This window comes from Pseudomassariella vexata (genome assembly GCF_002105095.1).
Source record: "Pseudomassariella vexata strain CBS 129021 chromosome Unknown BCR38scaffold_6, whole genome shotgun sequence".
Classification (NCBI taxonomy): Eukaryota; Fungi; Ascomycota; class Sordariomycetes; order Amphisphaeriales; family Pseudomassariaceae; genus Pseudomassariella; species Pseudomassariella vexata.
In genome coordinates this window covers 1,159,138-1,176,580 of record NW_024467961.1, presented here as the reverse complement: position 1 = coordinate 1,176,580, position 17,443 = coordinate 1,159,138, and the positions used below count along the sequence as shown (strand labels likewise).

The window sequence follows — 17,443 nt, the reverse complement described above, 5'->3', positions numbered from 1 at the left end:
CCGTCCACAAAACCAAAAAAACCAGAGTTCCACAACAGCGGGAAAGGACTTGACTCGGTGATGCGTGGGCGGATGTTGTTGATATCGAAGCTTGTGTTAGTATACGAGAGGTACGAGTCTAAATAGCAAGACCAATTAAGGTTGTCTCAGCGATTTGAATACTCAGCTTTGTTTAACCAAAAGAGTTGGATAGTCGAAGAAGAATCCCGATTACTAAAAAAGGCGCAAGAAGCAGAAGTCTAAAATACAAAAGAATGACGATAGCTAGAAAAAGCTTGGGAAGCTCCAGCAGCTTGTGGGTAGCTCCATGTCTCAAAAGGAACGAAAGCACTGACGAACTACGTAACCTGCATCCCCACATTGCCGTTGCTGAGGACCCCGAGGCTGCTCGGCAGCAACAACAACCGCACGTGGACCAATTCACTCCTGTGATTGGCTCTTGCCTGCCTTTCCTCGCCTGCTTCTCCAAAAGTCGAGGACGACTTGTGAAAACAGTTCAGTCAATTGCTCACGTGCTCAGTTGCCCCGCGTCAATTTGTTTGGAGGTGTTCGAGACAATTTTCATCGACCGTTCGCGTTGGCAGCTTGTGGAAGTATCTTTGTGGGTAATCGCGTCCCAAACAACTGGCCAGACCCAAAGAAACTCATTGTCAACTACATCATCTCGAGATAAGGCAGCAAGAAGGCTGAAATCGCAAGGCTACGACGAAAACACCGACCGACCGCCCTGTGCAACTTTACCAGATCAAAGATACGCCCCTTGACCTGCATAATCGACGTCAACGAAAACCAACGAAAACACGGACAGAGAACTACTCTCTATCCCAGCGTCACCATCGATAACAAATCTCGCGACAAAGACACAATGGCGCCCAACGGTGTATGCCTCACCTCGTTTCCCAGAACCGCATCGAACCTCTCCCATTCGCTAACAGCAGTGACAGCCTGAGCCTGTTAGCTCGACCAGGCTGCGGCAAATTGCGTCCGACGCCTGCCAAAGCGCAATCGGCAGCGCAGACTTCTACGAGCACTCTAAAGTGGACGGCTGGAACTCTACCATCATCAGCTCAATCCTGCGGTCTCTCATCTCCGAGTCGACCCCGTCGAGCTCCGCGGCGCCCGCCCACAAGTTCGTCGTCAACAGCACCATAGTCCAACACCTCGTCCCAACATCGGCCCTGAACCGGGCCAAGGGGGGCAGCGAGACCAAGGACGAGGAACCGCACATCAGCACGAGCGACGGCCCGACAGCCACGGATGGCAAGCCCCATGTCGGCCGACGCGGCATGCACTCGGCAACCCAGGCCTTCTGGAACGAGAAGACGGACGGCATGTGGAGCTTCAAGTACGATGGCGGAGAGGGCAAGGGCATGGACGTCGTTATCAGTGTCATTTGGATCGCCGTATAAAGTGGCTGCTATCCAGCAGAGATGATTTTGCTGTTGGATATTACAGGCACATTGAACCTCTTCCGATAATGACCGGCATTAGTCCGCAAGCTATGCCGTTTCTTCGATACCCAGCTTTTGGACGTGCAGGATGCCATCAGGATGAGAGGCCAGCGCCACGCTTGAAGATTGCGGAGGATGTGTCCATCTGAATTTAAGGAAACTGCCCTGTCGGCGAGACGGGCAAAATAACATGGCACTTAGTGCTGTTGTATCATGTATGCTAACTTGTACGAAACACTGAGAAACGAGAAAATATAATGTCCGCCATTCTAAGCCGGTAGATGCCGAGTGATCACGTCAACATGATGGTGCGATTACGTACATAGACTAGAATGAGTAATGTAAGCATATAATTCACGAAGAGGCCGTAAAGTTGCTGACAATAGGAAATTTCTAATGGCCAGATATATGTTTTGGCATGCATTGTCAGCGATGGTTTAGTACGGACCACGCAGAGCGTGGCATGGCTTGGCTTTGAAGACAGACAGAACGCTATGAATACCACTTGGGTATTCGCGGGGCCCCGCTTGAACAGCCTTATGTCACAGCTGCAATGCGGAGGAACGGGATGGGTGGAGTGTTCGGATATCATAAGATCTGAATAACATGTGCCTTTCCCCGGTTTCTGATTTCGGCCAGTCTATGCCTTACGACTTGCAGTCTGGGGTACAGTACAAAACTAGTTCAACTATAGATATATAAGCAATGCTTGCAAAATCCAGGTTATGTGTACGGCGCACGGCGAAGTTCACGATAGCTACGTCCAAATGGTGATCATCAGGCCATGCTCAAGTCTGGTCCCCATCGCTCGGTGCAAGTTAAACCGAGGTGAAACGACATCCAAGATCCGGGGTCTTGCAAGACACGATTCTTGCTTGTCTGGAAAGCGATACATCATCAGATGAGCAAAGAGGCGGTGTGTATAGTTCAGTTACGAGTCGTGGGGGAAGCGTTCCCGAGTTGGGGGTGCCATTCTCGACTCTGGACTCTGGGGAACATCCAAGGTAACAGAATACTCGAACGGCTGAGGTTTTAGGAAGCGTTCTGGAAGTCTTCGATTCTCCGAGCCACCGCCGAGGTGTGTATGTCTGCAGCGGGCGCTTCCGACCAGAACTTTTCAATTGGACAGACTCTTCGAAAAAAAAGAAAAAATGGTAGACGTTTGGGACCGGAATGACGACCAGATTCTTGGCAAATTTCAACCGCATGTGCAAATTCGGGAACCGTGTCCGTCAGCAACAAGAACCAAGCGAGGAGCAGGCCAACAGAAAACCAACGAACATGCCAGACGAGCCTGGACCCGTGGTTGGACCCTGAAAAACTGTTAGTAGCACGAGTTGATCATTTCCATGTTGGCAACAATGCAACGATGCAGAAAGAAGCGTGGCAGCCGCTGCAAAAACTTCTGTGAGACAGTTCTACCACACAGAGACGGCGACAAGCGATGGATTCGGTAACAGGACCCTGTGACACGGGAAACACACATGACTCCGCCTGGTCAAATTCGCCACTATGCTGTCCGATTCCATATCCCCCCACGACGTTCTCCATCGTCAAAGTTCGGTTTCGATGGCTCAGTTGAGCTTCTCCATATATGTGGATAGAGAGTGTGGACTTGGATCTGCCATGACGGAGAGAGATCGTGAAAATGGGGGATCGGGGGGGGCCGCCAAAGCCGCCGGTCTCGCTTCTCGCCTTGTCATGAAAGAGACAGGCCGATAACGCCGTATTTTGCATGGCACGGGATCGTGAGGATAATTGGAAGGTTGGAGACCCGCTCTAGTATTTCACTTGGAAAAGTTGGAGATTTCCCCGGCTGGAGCTGGCTTCACAGTGTGCCATAACTTGGCCTGGTATCATTTGAATTCAGTCCTATCAATGGTAGCTTTGAGCTGAGCCCTTGAGTCTGTTAGCCATACACGCTGCTTTGGAGATATCGCATTCAGCTCATCACAAACTCGAGTCGAAGGGACCGGTGGTGGTTCGGAAGAGATTAGGCTACGGCCCGTCAAACCTTGACATGGCTGCAAGTGGTGCGCTTACTCGTCGTCCATGCAGTTGGTGCTGACGGATGCGACTCGTCCCCGTGTGCTGTTTCCGGATGGACGGATGAATGTAAGGCCTTGAATACCTGTCACCCAAGCTTCCCAAATGGGGCCATATGATATGTTTCTTGGAGAGGAATCGGATCACGGGAACAGGGTCACGTCACATTCAGTATACGCTTCGCTCGTCTGGTCCCTTCTGGTGAGTAGTGAGTTATCCCGTATTGGAAACCCCACGACATTAGTTGCACGAGTCTAGTTCGAAAACAGTCTTTTGTCTAAACAATGCACACTGTCCGCTATCGCCCAAAATGAAAGCGGGTCGTCGGTCTCGCCTTGAGGAAAATACTGGGTCTTCTCAGTAACGCGTCCTATCGTGAATGCCAAGTGCCCACCTGGGCATGTCGACCTGGTTGGTGTCTTCTAGAACTGGGGCCGGCCGCCGCCGTTACGAGAATGACGAAGGGCGAGCCCGTTTCGTCGCCTGGCCCTATCGTGAGATTGTTCGACATCCTGCTTTAACACAATCCGAATGTGATACTTCACAGCTTTTCTGTTCGCGGGGTAGATGTCGTATTTGGACCCATCCGGTCATACCACCATCGCCAGATTGCATCGTCGCCTATCTCCATGCTTTGCCCCTGACCTGTCCGCGGAGCCTTTTCTATAAAACTGGCAGGAGTGGACCTCATACTTGGGGTCCCCACCGCTCCAAGCTGAGATTTACCTCTCTTACTGCAGACCCTTGACAGCTTCTGTGCTGATATTAAAACCGTGTCTCCCCCTCGTATTGCCACGAAGTCACTCTTCACTTGTTCTAGAGCCTCAAGCATTCACACCCACTCTTCCGGTAGAGCTCACTACGCCTGGACTCGGCTGTTCCTGGCTACGTCCGGCACTACTTGCCTACCACCACGACTAGTATCTAAGCCACTTGACCCATCACGAGCAGCTAGCCCTAAGTTGCGGGTGCGTGTCGAGTCAAGCTGGCTGGATAGCGTCAAAACGTTCTCATTGCTATATAATACAGACACAGCTCGCTTCTTCCCGCGATTCGCAAAGCAGACGATCAACAGCTGTGTTCCCACACCAAGCCATACCGATATCCCAAAGGAGGAAACAACCAGATTCAGATACCTTACAAGCCGCCACTATGGTCGAGGTACTGCGCTCCCCGTCATTGGGACAGAGTTTGTCGGGGCCCGTGGATATGATGGAAATGGCGACTCAATATTCCAACATGAAGTTAGCCTCAATCCACGAGACAGAGGAAACAGGCCCGGAAACTCGTTCCAAGAACGAGCAGGGCCACATGATAAAGGGCGCCTTCCCTAAGCGCCAACCCCGACGTGCCTTCTCATCCAATGACTACCGCCTGCCCAGTGCTCCTGCCACGCCGGGTGCACACAGTCACTACATTGCCCCGGCGGCCATGTCGAGCTTGTCTGAAATCACCGAATCCTACTTCTACCAACTACCTAGAATCCTCGCACATACACCATCACCACCTAGAGAATCTCACACGCCAGCCGAAGTGTCTGTGTCAGTGCTTCCAGGCCACCGGCCGCCCATGTGGCGGTCGCCTCAGCGGTCATACTCGGTCATGCCCGACGAGCCCATCCCCTTCACTCAGATCCCTGGCGAGAAGCTCCAGCTCGCCTTCCTCCCTCCCGAGATCCACTACGCCATCTTCGACTTCCTCGACCCCATCGACAGCACCTGTCTCGGTCTGACCAGCAAGCACTTCTACGCCATTCACCGACGCATGCACGGCACCGTACCCCTGGCGGCGCGCCGCAGCGGTCCCAACGACATGGAATGGGCGTGGAGGCTCGAAAAGCCGCTGATCCAGGCCGGTGCAACCGAGGAGAATGCCCTCGCCATGTTGGCTCCCCAGGGCCAGGTCTACTGCCGAAAGTGCGGCATCACCCGCTGCGAGCTGCACAAGCATATCCAGGAGTGGATAGGAAATGACTACGAGTACTGCGCGGTTCGGGAAAAGTTTGGCCCCAAGGCGCCCGGCGGCACGAAGAAAGAGTGTTACCGGAGCTCACCCCGGCACCCGCACCGGTGCGGCCGACACACGAGGCAGCAGCGAGTCGTCAGGCTGGTATAGGATATCATCGGGAAGGCGAATGGTGGAAGACGACCTTCGATGCTCCGTGAGTAACTCATTGGAAGTTGAAAATTGCGGCTCAAGGACGTTCTGGTGTAGCCAAAGCAAGGGCCTGCTTCCTATTGGATGGCCCGGCTTTGGTCAGACCTTCGTCATTCTGCGCGGGCTGAAGTTTGTGTCGTGCAGCATTTTTTGCATGCGGGGTTTTGGTTACCTTGCCAACTGGGGGTGAGGATCGGATTGTTCGTGAGCGACAAAGAACGCTACTCTGGTGCCGCTGGCGTTTGGAGCATTTCATGCTAGAATAAGCATGTATCACTACAGGAGTTTGTGCTTTGGGTTGGTCCTTCGTAAGCTTACTGCATCTTTGGAAACATAAGACTTGGTTTAATGAATGACGACGGTTGGGAAAGCGCTGCTTCGAAGAATGGCAAGACTATGTAGATTCTAGAGAGATACCTTGAATAGCTTCAATTCATCATTCTTTACTCCATACCATTTGTAACTATTTGCCTGGTACCTCTCGTCTGGGGTCATTATTGTCAGCTAGGTTAGAGTCTTCATGTTGGAATCTATCGACGGGCGCAGGGTCTCCAGCCAAAAAATGTGTACTAGCGGAGGCCCTTGCAACTGTGTGGAATAGCCCTTGACTTGGTATTTGGCACTGTACAGCCAGACCCCTTAACCCAGACTCCACCGTACAGGTTGTTTTGTCTGTGGTTCTGTAGGGAACTTCCTTACTTCTAGAGCGCAATTTCCAGAGACAAAACTGGCCGGTACAATAGAGCGCGATAACGCTGAAGCGTTTCCTATATATGTTTGCGGCCGTACACTGAAGGAGATTAAGGAGAAAACAGGTTATAGCTAGCTTTAGATAAAAAGTGTTCGATAAAGTCGACAGTAGATGTGGCGAGACGAATGCCTCAAAGCGAAGCTGGTCGCTAACCCAAGCCGGAGAGCCTGCAAATAATGTCGAGGTGGTGAAGGGCAGAGACCAGCCCAAGCCTCTGGGTATTGGCCCTGCCTCTGGTTATAAATGCAGCTCCCCGGTATACATACCGGATGCCAAACTAAGCCTCCCAAGGAAGCTGCTCCCAACGCCAGATGAAGCAGCTTGGCGGATGACAGACCCGAGGCCCCTCAAGGCATGTCTTGCGCTAGCATTCCGCTGCACGCTTCGCGCCCCTTTGTACAAGCTGCCGGCAACCATGACTTGCCTATTCCGGGCGGATTTGGTCGTCTCTAACGTACCGGTTCATCGAGGCAAAGCCTTGTTCAGGGAGGACTATGATATCCCGGCTGGCGAATGGGAGGCTGATGATATCATTGGACAAGAGGATACTAATGGTATAACCTACTACATGGTCGCCTAGAAGCTAACACTCGAGCCTGAAGACAGCCTAGGACATTTGAAACAGTTGATTACGCAGTGAAAGAGACGAGTTCAGACACAGCGTAAGAATGGTCGGAACAATTCCGAGATCAAGACGCAAGGAGCTGCTGCTAAGGGTCAAGTCTAGGTCGGTAAGCTGGATCATGCGTAATGAAAAGAGGTCGAAATAGGCCGCAAAAGCGCCATAAATAAATACTCTCCTCCTATTGCATTCGAAACTTATCTTTCTCCGTCCTTACCAGAATCAATTAATCTTATGCCTTGATGATTCCATCGGCCGTCTCTACCTTCTTTGGGTATGCTCGCGGCACCAAAGCTACAAGAGTTGTTCAACACTTATTGGTCACTCTGGTCGTGAGTATATGTGGGACAGACAGTATGCTCCAGGCTCATCCCCAAAACCGGAGCTTAATGGGTGCCTCGCACAGTAAGTTTCAGTCCTCGTGCCCAATCCTGCAAGTCTTGCCAAACTTATGACTGATTGGGCGACAACTGAATCTAGTTGCGAGGATAGATCCTTTGTCTTGAACCCCATCTCCCAGTCGATATTTGAGCTCTCTCAGGAGCCCAAACACGAGTTTCAACCAATTGTCGCCTTCGAACACATATCGACTACAATGAACAGGAACGTGTTCTTATCTACGAATACTTCAAGGGCAACATACTTTCCTTGGTGAAGAATGAACCCGGACCTGCGGGCTGAGGTAAGAAAATTCATTCTGCGAGAAGTTGGACTGGTGCTGAAGGACCTTCACGCCAAGCACTGGATACACCTAGGTACGTTGCAGTGAAGCCGAAGGCATTGCTATCCATAAGCTTATTGACCAAATCTATACAGATCTAAAGCCTGACAATATCAGGCTTGGTTGGATGATAGACGAGAAGGGCCAATTCAGAATTGAGCAAGTGGTCTTGGGCGACCTGGACTGCGCTTTGAAACTCAAGGGCGAAGGCTCCTCGATCGCATCATGGGAAATGTCATGTGGCGTAGGTCGGAAGGGCAAATAGGGAAGAAAATCGGCAAGCCATCGGAGGTGTTTTCTTTTGGACTTGTGGTAGGTGAGCTTTGTTCTGGCAGGAAGGCCCTTTCTAAGCTTTGCTTCTACTGTCTCTACACAATTACGAGTGTATAAACACTGCATCCAGACCTCGATCAACTCAGGAAAGAAGGAGCCGAGCCTGAGCAGGTGATTTTGTACAAATTGCTCTCATCCTTCGGGCCACTTTCAGATGAGCTCGTAAAGCATGTCAATGACGAGTATGGGGGCGAAGTCTTAATGACATTATCGCAGGTAATAGCGGATGAAGGCTCAAGCGAGCACTTCGACCAGTGGGACGAGACAGTATATCCAAACTCGACCCAGGGAAGAGAGCAAAATGGATGAAATTTTGCAGAATCCTTGGTGGAATGAGGTGAGGGTCACGAGGAATATTAATGGGTCGCAAATATCAACTTAGATACTACGGCTTATGTATGACGTTGTTGCCTTGGGTGTCAGATGTGCGCCCGTCTTTGGCGCCGGACAATGTGTTGCATCAAGACCGGGACTTTTCCCAATGGCACATAGCCTCGCGGTTCACCCGCCCGAGCTGACGGAGGATCAAGAGCTAATGGCAGCCCGGAATCGAAGAAAACATCCTTGAAAATCTACGCTTCCGCTGTTGACTCCCCGCACTTGGAATAATCAACGACCAGCAAGAAATCGAGGGACCGGTAAGTGTCTGCTGCAGCCCACGAAACTAAGTACCCATAGCAGCGTGGTCGTCCAAGCATGAAGAACTCCGGTATCCAGCGCAACAGCCGGGCATCGACAGAATTCCCGAGGACCAGGTCGACCAGGCGGTCATTGCCCCTTTGTGGGCTAAGGTCATGACCACTCTGTTCAAAGATCAGGTGAGAAAATCGGCATACAAAAGCTCAAGATCTCTGACTGTTCTTAGGAGCCTGATGGATGGATACTTGCTCGGTCAAAGCACTTCATATTAATTGCAGTACCAAATACCCAAACAGTTTTTTTATTCTCATCAATATCGTAAACCCAAATCAAGACTCTCTCGCCTCCAGGGTAATAAAGGTCACGCTTTGAACTAGCAGGCCTGAGGCTTGGGAAAGCATACATTTGGAGACGTAAGGGAAAGGTCTTTCTCATTGCTCGCGTCTCGTTTGTTTCCTTCATGATGCCGACTGAGTAGTTGTCAAGGAGTCCGAATTAGTGTTGAATCCAGATTGTGTCCACCAATTATTGCTGTTTCCCAATGGTCCACTGTTGGAGTGAAAGGTGTAATCGTCCTGATGGCATGGCCACCATATGCTGTTGGCTTCGTAGAGCTCATTAGTGGGACCATAATCTGCATCTACCGCTTGGTCTCCTATAACGGAGTTGAACAAATTAGGCCTGTTCATCGTGGTTGGTACAGCCGCTGGATTTGTGCTGGAAATGACCTGCGCAGCGGAACACAACTTCCAGAAGCCTGCCATCTCTTTCGCGTCAAGAGCTGTTGCATCTCCTTTCATTAGCAAAAGCCGGGTTAGAGATTGCTGGAGCATGAGCAGGAAAGGCTCAAAATATCTGCGACAACAACATCTGTTAAGAAGATCGAGCCTAGTAACCGGCGATAGGCTACGGTAATTTGGGGAGTTTGTGCAAACGTGTAGTATATCCCACCGTTTATCGTAGTAAAGGGGGTCTACTACCTTACCTATTAGTGCTGAGAGTACAGCCTTCCGTAAGATTAGGCTATTAAACCGACCGTCAATAGATATACTAATAACGAGACGGGCTTCTAACATTACACGTGTATCTGACTAATAATAGGGGTTTTAAGTAATTAATTATTGTATCTAGTTACATGTTTGTCACAGCCGATTAACTGCTAGTGTGACTTTATGTAGGGACCCTAAATAACCTAATAGACGCTATTTCGTAATCTGATTTTATTAAGAATCGAGTCTTTAAGGAAGCTCTCCGATACTAATTTTATTAGCTATCGCCACATGTTAATTTGTCAAGCCACAATCGACGCGACTTTCGGACACTTTTCGACGAGGTTCTGCCACTTTCGTCGTTCGACGCGATTTGAAGAGTCTAAGATTTGTAGGGATAATTTGGAAATTTCGCAATCGACCATCGGATGGACATCGGATTGGTACAATTTTAAATGATCTCTGTCCCTATCAAATCGGTTCTTACCGTCTGGCTAGACTCACTAAACAGCTTATCAGTACAACGTTTGACGTCGCTCTAGCTGTTGCAAAGCGTCCCGACGTAATACTCGGAGACTACCGATAGTAGAGCTGTGCATCTATTGGCTTGGCCGAAAAAAACGTCATCAGAATATCAGAATTAGTCGCATTGAACCATCGACGATTCTGGGCTGTTGGCTGTTCCACATGCTCCTGAGCTACTCTCAGCGAACTTTAAGTCGATAGGCCGTTGCATGTGCTGCTTCCCATCACCGCCAATACGTTAACGTCTTTGCTTTGTCGTCGTCGTCTTCGTTGTTCGAATAGCGAGGCAGGAAGGCCTGCATACAAGCATCCCCACACCCACGCGAATTTGACGTTTGATCTCAGATCCCAGTCTCCAGACTCGGCCCTGATTTGAACAGATAGGTGTGTGCCAGTCGTCATCGTCACTCCTTGCACGCCAACAGGGAACCTTGGAACCGGCGTACACACTATTACGACACTGCTTTGTCCATTACGTTGATTGGACTAATCGGCCGACGCTTCAAGCGGACTAATACAACTCGGCTGCTGTAGTCGAGTTTCTCCCCGCTCGACATGTCCTCACCGTCCAACTCGTCCTCACATGTCGGCAAGCGCAAACGCACCGCCACAACCAACTCCTCCATGATGGATGAGAACGCGCTTCTCCAACCTTCGTCGCGGGATGCGTCGGGCGAAGAGGGCGACACAACTGCACCCGAGTCCGGCAAACTGACCCACCGCAAACCCGACTTCGCATCAAACAACTCAAACCCTCCTACCAAACGCCAGCGGTCCAGCTCGGACAGACAGCAGCTCCAGATGACCGATAACACCGATCACACTGTCGACCCTGGCGAGCCCAGTGACACAACTGAGGCCAGCATCGACATTGCTGACCGCGTCGCCAGGAAGAGCAAGAAGCCCGCCGCCCTCAGGGATATGCATAGCAACAATAATGATGTCGATGAGAAGACCAAGGCCATGCCGCCGCCTCCCCTCGGCAAATTGACACATCCCGTGGGCTACAAGACCAATGACCCGCCTGCCGGACGACCCATCAGGGTGTATGCCGACGGTGTCTTTGACTTGTTCCATCTGGGCCACATGCGCCAGCTTGAACAGGCCAAGAAGGCCTTCCCTGAGGTCTTCCTGCTTGTCGGTGTCACTGGCGACGAGGAAACGCACAAGCGCAAGGGCCTGACGGTGCTGTCTGGACAAGAACGTGCCGAGACTCTTCGTCATTGCAAGTGGGTGGACGAGGTGATTGAGAATTGTCCCTGGATCGTCACAACCGAATTCCTTGAGAAGCACCAGATCGACTACGTAGCACACGACGACCTCCCCTACGGCGCTGACGAGGGCGACGACATATACAAGCCCATTAAAGAGCAAGGGAAGTTCCTGGTGACGCAGCGTACTGAGGGTGTAAGCACCACGGGCATTATCACAAAGTACGTGTGGTGTAAATAGCCAACCCTCGTTACACTCTTGCTAACCCAAATCTTTTCTCAGGATCGTTCGCGACTACGAAAAGTACATTGCCCGCCAGTTCAAGCGTGGTACCTCCCGGCAAGAGTTGAATGTTAGCTGGCTCAAGAAGAACGAGATGGACCTCAAGCGTCACGTCCAGGACCTGCGTGATAACATCCGTGCGAACTGGACCACCACTGGTCAGGAGCTCAGCAAGGAGCTGAAGCAGTTCTGGCCGGCCAGTCGACCACAGAGCCCTGCCCCGTTGGGTCGTCTCCCGCCTCTCACCCCCGGCGGCCCGAATGGAGACATTAGTCTGCGCGAAGCTGCCGCCATGGCCAACGCAGCCAGATCACCTACCACACCTGGCGAGAGAGCTGGGCAAAATGATTTCATTACTGGATATACATTGGGGCTGATCGGTGGTGTCCGATCTTGGGTACGTGTCGACTCCTGTTCCGATTCACATAGAAAGTTTGCTGATTCTGTTATTACCGTTAGATGACCAAGAGCCGCACAAACCTCAACAGCCGGGACAGTAGTCGGCCACCTAGCGACGATGAATCGGAAGAGAGCGACGCCAAATCCAAGTCACGGGAGAGGGAACGAGGCCGCCAACCTGTCGTGACCTCGAGCTAGCTGCCAGGCGGCTTGCGAGTTCGCTCTCCTTGCCCCGTCCACCCTGATTCGCGTAACCCCTTGGGTAGGGCTAAGGGCGGGAAGTCCCCTACACGAATTATCTGTCTTTGAACTTCGAATATCGCCATAATTAACGACCGAGTATGACGGCTATACACCAAAAACGATTCTCAGGGGGCGGCGTTCATTGCGTTTGGCTACAAGACGAGTGATGAATCAACGGGGAGGCCATCCCTGTAGCGACAAACCGGACTACAGGCCGAATGTATGCTTTATTACAGTGCTCGGAAAAGGTATACTATGCCAAGTCGATGGTGTCTCTTACTCGATAGCAATTGTTAGAGACAGGCTGTGCTTCATATTTGATTCGTGATGGTGCTGTGTAATCGAACTCATCGAACTTCTGGACCTTGATGTTTGTGAGTTCTAATTATATTTTGCTCCAGTTCAAATTCTACTTTCTCAGATTTTTGCAGGCCGTCCTCACTTAGTCTTTGGTTGCTCACTATTATCCTCTGGCTGGCTTATTTGGCTCTTTCCTACATTGTGACGACGGGCTGTGACTTGACTATCCATAATCTCGTCAACGGTGGCATATCTGCTCCTTTAACTCAACGCATAATCCTTCGACATCGTGAAACTTGAACGCGCAGTACTGTGGTACTGAATGCTCGTGTGTCTATTTATCTATCACTGAACCTTGTCCCAAGGGGATCTCCATGTTTGTCCTAATTATAGTAGAGGTACTTCATACGCTTCATTGAGCTGCACGCCCACTTGAGCAATTGGGCGCAGGGAAGTTACCTTATGATAACTTGTCACCAACGATTGGACAAGCACGATCGGGCATTGGCTGCCTAAATGCGTGCAATTATTTTTGCCCCGACAGCTTGAACCGACAGTTGGAATGTGCGGCATCATGCAGCCATCCTGACGAAGCATAGATTTTACATTTGTATTCCTGCTTGTCGTATCAAATCCAGCGTCTCGATCTTCAGCAAGGTGGATATCGTCTTATACGTCACCAGTGCACTTGGCCATGTAGCATCTAGGGATCTGCACCATTCCATAGCCAGAAGTTGTCCCTCTCATACCTCCCAATTCTTGAAAGCAGCGATATTCATTTACACGGAATCCTACTCAGACCTGGCCATCAACTGACCAAGACGACCCCTAATGGGTTCGACTTGCCAACTGGGGTCGATCCGGATCATCAGACCATCCTATATCCTCATTCCAGCGTCGCTTGTTGGCCTTGTTCCTGACCTGAGACCACAGGGGACAACAATCGTGTGCAACCCATGCTTAGGACACCCAGACAGACCTATCGGGGGTCACCCAGCACCACCACAACCATTACACGAAACCGAACACCGAACCATGAAACCGACCCGGGAGATCTCCGAAGATCCCTGGATTTGGCAAATGGTACCTGGTCGACTCGCTCCTTGATTGTATGCTGCAGACCTCGTCCCTACAAGGGGCTACCGCCACAACCGCTCCGTCATCTGTGAAGGATTCGGGCATTCGGATCGTCTGATTGAGGCGCAGGAATAACGCTCGATTTTCTACTCCGGTCGGATAACTCTCCATCGTTGCCGATTTAGTACATTGAAAGAGTAGGACCCAGGAATTCAGTCCTGAGGACCGATTCTTCCCCAAGCTGCTTGAGGGAAACATCATTTCTTTTTGGTCGTACGAAGCTTCGCCACAATCGGTGCACGATAAATACAAATCAATGGACACAAATAGTCTCCTCATTGGGAGGTTCTGCGTGCAAGAGGCACAAGAGTCCGTGAGGAATTCATTGTTATAGGTGGTAAGCAAACTTCAACGCGCGAGCATAGCCAGCTCCATGCCGGGAGATGACAGAGACGCAGAAAGCATAATACGAGGTCTATAACACCGTACATACATATCGGACCGAAAGATATGCAACGTGCAGAGAAAAGGTGCAGACCAACCCACGTCTTCCTTGAGTGCAGGAGGCTGAGTTGCCGGCGGTTAGTATCAGCACACAGATAACCTTGGACGCCAGGTACAAGGCACTGGCACGTGGGCCAACGAACCACCAACTGCGTTCCCGTCAGATCGATACTCCAAGGACTCGGTTCGCCTAAGCCTGCCATGCAATCGATGAGGCGGAAGCGGGTTCGGCAGCGGCAACGTGAGACTCAATCTGCACCGGTCGCGTGAACCATGGGGTTTGGACCCCAGGTTACTACCAGGTTACAATCGGGCAAGCACTATCTGTTCACAAGATCCCAGACTGGCACACGCTGACATAGCCGTCCATATGGTGTTAAAATAAGAGCCGCCTCGATAGCCGCGCCCAAAAACCAACGTGCATGAAATGCCACATCCCAGACAATCACCCGAGGCGTAGCCTTGTACTAGGTCGGTCAAGGTAGCACTCACCTCGAGCTTGTGGAAACGCCAAGAACTTGTGTCACTGTATGTGGTTGGCACTGGCGGGTGTATCGCTAAAGAAATGCTATCTGACATGACACGACTTCCAGAGCACGGAGTAGGATTGATGGAAGAATTGCTGACAGGTACAGCGATGTATGAGCGATTCTTTCAACCCGATTTGATCATAGCCTTGCGAAGAGTTGCCAAATCGAGACTAAAAATAAATCTAAGCGCTGACTTTGCAACTGCGGTGCATTCAAGATAGCTGTATGCACACAATTGATAGTGTGGAAGGCCTTTCCCCAATTCGGACGGAAACACTTGGCGGATTTCCCCTCTCAGAGTTCCACGCATGCGAGCGAAGTATTGGGAAATGGCCATACGCCAGGGCATATGTCATGAGTGTCTCATGGCGGCGCGAACTTCAGCCGAAGTGACGGACAGATGGACGGGACGAGCACTTGCCGATTGTGCTGACATGATATCCCAGTAAGAAAAGGAATGCACCTTGTCGCCTGCAATGGAAAGACCATGGATCCGCGTCACTTCGTAGAGCATGCCGCGGATCTCTCTCTCAATTTACGCATGTGCTATTCACTCACATTTCCGTAGCAATTGTAAGGAAGGATTGGGCCATCGATGACGACTTTTCCACTGCTACTTTGGCATTGGTACTACGACTTGTAGGACTGGCGATTTCTCGAACTGCCGATTTCTGCTAATCGATCCAACGGGTCAAAAGAGTCCAGCGCCGACTGCCGCCCGAATCATGCATGACATCTGATCAGCATCGCCCACTTGCGGCCCCCCAGACGAGGATGCCACGAGCTGCCCAAGGGATGGAACTTTATCTTCACGCTTGGGACCTTTTGGACCCCAAGATTGATACGTCTCGGAACCGCGCCAGATGGCGTCAAAACGGCCGCCGCGGCTTGCTTTAAACCTTGTTCCCCTGAATAGACGCGAGACACGAGAATATCTTATCTGATCCTGAACGTCATGTTATCAGCAACGCAGATGATGAGGTTGGCGAATTCAACTTGCGGGAATAGAGAAGGTCAACGTCGTCCGAGGTTAGCGCCAATGACCTCACTTGCACCCGAATATTGATTGTTAAAAATAGGATCGCTGGTACGTTAGGGCAGTCGGTTGGCCGGCGACACTTGGCCAATGGTGACTCTCAGGCGCGTCTAAGCCCCTCTGTGTGACATTTGCACCCCGCCCTTCTGGCTCGTCCAAGTCGCCAAAGATTGCGCTATGTACCGTTCCAACGGTGGTGAGACCCGCCAAATCGACCTGAAGGATTTGAACCAGCATGGGTCCCCTGGACCTTCACTGCGGGCCGGGCTTCGTAGGGTGCGCTGTGTGGTTCGTTCGTCTCTTGGCTCGCCCTGCTGGGAGATGCTAGAGAAGTACCATTATCAAGGTCTGAGCAACGACGGGATCTACGGGAGGAAGCGTTACTGGCCTCTCTTTTTCATCCATTTCATCTGCGAGGCAGTCATCGGGCCAATCGATGTGGGACGTCCACATTGAAGAAACACCGACTGGCCAGCATCGGGACCCAGGTGCCGCAAGTAATCACGCTACGCCCCAGCAACGCTTCTCAAACTTGTTTCCCCCTATCCAGCACATCGAGAAGAGTGTGCGGAGTAGGGAGTCAGGAGCTATCTTTTGCTCGGAAACACGCTGGTCCGCGTTATTATTTCTCCTACCTCCCTTTTCCTGCTTCGGCTTACCCACTTACTTCTATTGCGTCTATGTTCAGATCCCCCATTCACGATTGTGCAAGGCATGGCCTTTTACGCGCCAACTACGACGAAGCCATCACTCGTTGCTGGCAATCCGTTGCTCGACAACTCTGAACCTCCTGCAAAAAGTTATTTCAACCCATTTCAGCCACTTTAGGCCTTCTTCAAGAAACGTCAGCCTGCCGTCTGGTGTTACCCTGCAACTGTGACTTGCTGGCTGGCGGTGCAAGCCCGGCAATAAGCTGGCCATGAGCCCACCTGCATGCGCACGCGCTACTTTTAGCTGCGCCTCCATTGCCTGCCAGATTAGTACCTTTCAATTCTAACTTGCCAATTCACCGGCCGTCTGCTTGACAATGGTCAAGAAGGGTTCTCCAGTACACAGTCGCAACCCGCAAGACCACCAGCAGCAAGTCAGTCAATGTTGCGGGGCGCCGCGACGGCGCCGGTGAGGTGGATGTCCTTTCCTCCATTGCGCTCCTGATTTCGTTCATTCGAGGTAAGGTCGCGGCACGTATGGCGGCAGAGTTGCCGTTGCCGGCGATCGTCTCTGCATTTACTGAATTTCTTTCTGCGCTCCACCGCATCAGGGTTTCTTGTGCTCGTGGTTCTCCTCTTTCTAATGATGACATTCCAATGACCCGGTCTATTGGGTGCTCACTGGCGGGACTTGCCCTGTGTGCAAATCTAGTGACCCCAGGTCGTCCAGCCTGAGATGGACCATTGTTCTCGTTGCCGAAATCTCTATGCGACGACACACTGCATAATGCTTTGAGAATATCGCAACCTCTCTCCACCGAACTATGGCGGCAGGGAGGTGTGTGGGAGCAAATAGACGACGTGAGGCCGAAGGGATAGAACACGCCAGTGCGTGGTGTATCTGTACCTCCGTAAATAGCATGAGCCACTCTTGAAGGAGTACCTTGCATTTGCTTTGGTCCAACAGTAATCCATG

The 17,443-nt window shown here is 51.3% G+C and overlaps 4 protein-coding genes across 4 annotated transcripts; all 4 read left to right on the top strand.

The window, feature by feature from the left end:
* Positions 1 to 649: 649 nt before the first annotated feature.
* On the top strand, positions 650 to 1,576 carry BCR38DRAFT_191306 (Tctex-1). The gene is made up of 2 exons (XM_040854008.1): positions 650 to 880; positions 945 to 1,576. The coding sequence occupies exons 1-2, from the start codon at positions 866 to 868 to the stop codon at positions 1,407 to 1,409; spliced, it is 480 nt and encodes a 159-aa protein (XP_040716248.1). The 5' UTR covers positions 650 to 865; the 3' UTR covers positions 1,410 to 1,576.
* A 3,232-nt stretch (positions 1,577 to 4,808) lies between these two features.
* Positions 4,809 to 5,612, top strand: BCR38DRAFT_340745 (uncharacterized protein; the record flags this gene model as incomplete). Its single annotated transcript, XM_040855809.1, has 1 exon — positions 4,809 to 5,612. One exon carries the CDS (start codon positions 4,809 to 4,811, stop codon positions 5,610 to 5,612), a length of 804 nt encoding a protein of 267 aa, XP_040716247.1.
* A 1,461-nt stretch (positions 5,613 to 7,073) lies between these two features.
* Positions 7,074 to 8,432, top strand: BCR38DRAFT_513509 (uncharacterized protein; the record flags this gene model as incomplete). Its single annotated transcript, XM_040865057.1, has 6 exons — positions 7,074 to 7,136; positions 7,329 to 7,359; positions 7,444 to 7,636; positions 7,685 to 7,782; positions 7,951 to 8,064; positions 8,152 to 8,432. The coding sequence occupies 6 exons, from the start codon at positions 7,074 to 7,076 to the stop codon at positions 8,388 to 8,390; spliced, it is 738 nt and encodes a 245-aa protein (XP_040716246.1). The 3' UTR covers positions 8,391 to 8,432.
* A 2,357-nt stretch (positions 8,433 to 10,789) lies between these two features.
* Positions 10,790 to 12,325, top strand: BCR38DRAFT_408837 (uncharacterized protein; the record flags this gene model as incomplete). The annotated part of the gene is made up of 3 exons (XM_040858309.1): positions 10,790 to 11,667; positions 11,729 to 12,125; positions 12,188 to 12,325. The coding sequence occupies 3 exons, from the start codon at positions 10,790 to 10,792 to the stop codon at positions 12,323 to 12,325; spliced, it is 1,413 nt and encodes a 470-aa protein (XP_040716245.1).
* Between the last annotated feature and the right edge of the window lie 5,118 nt (positions 12,326 to 17,443).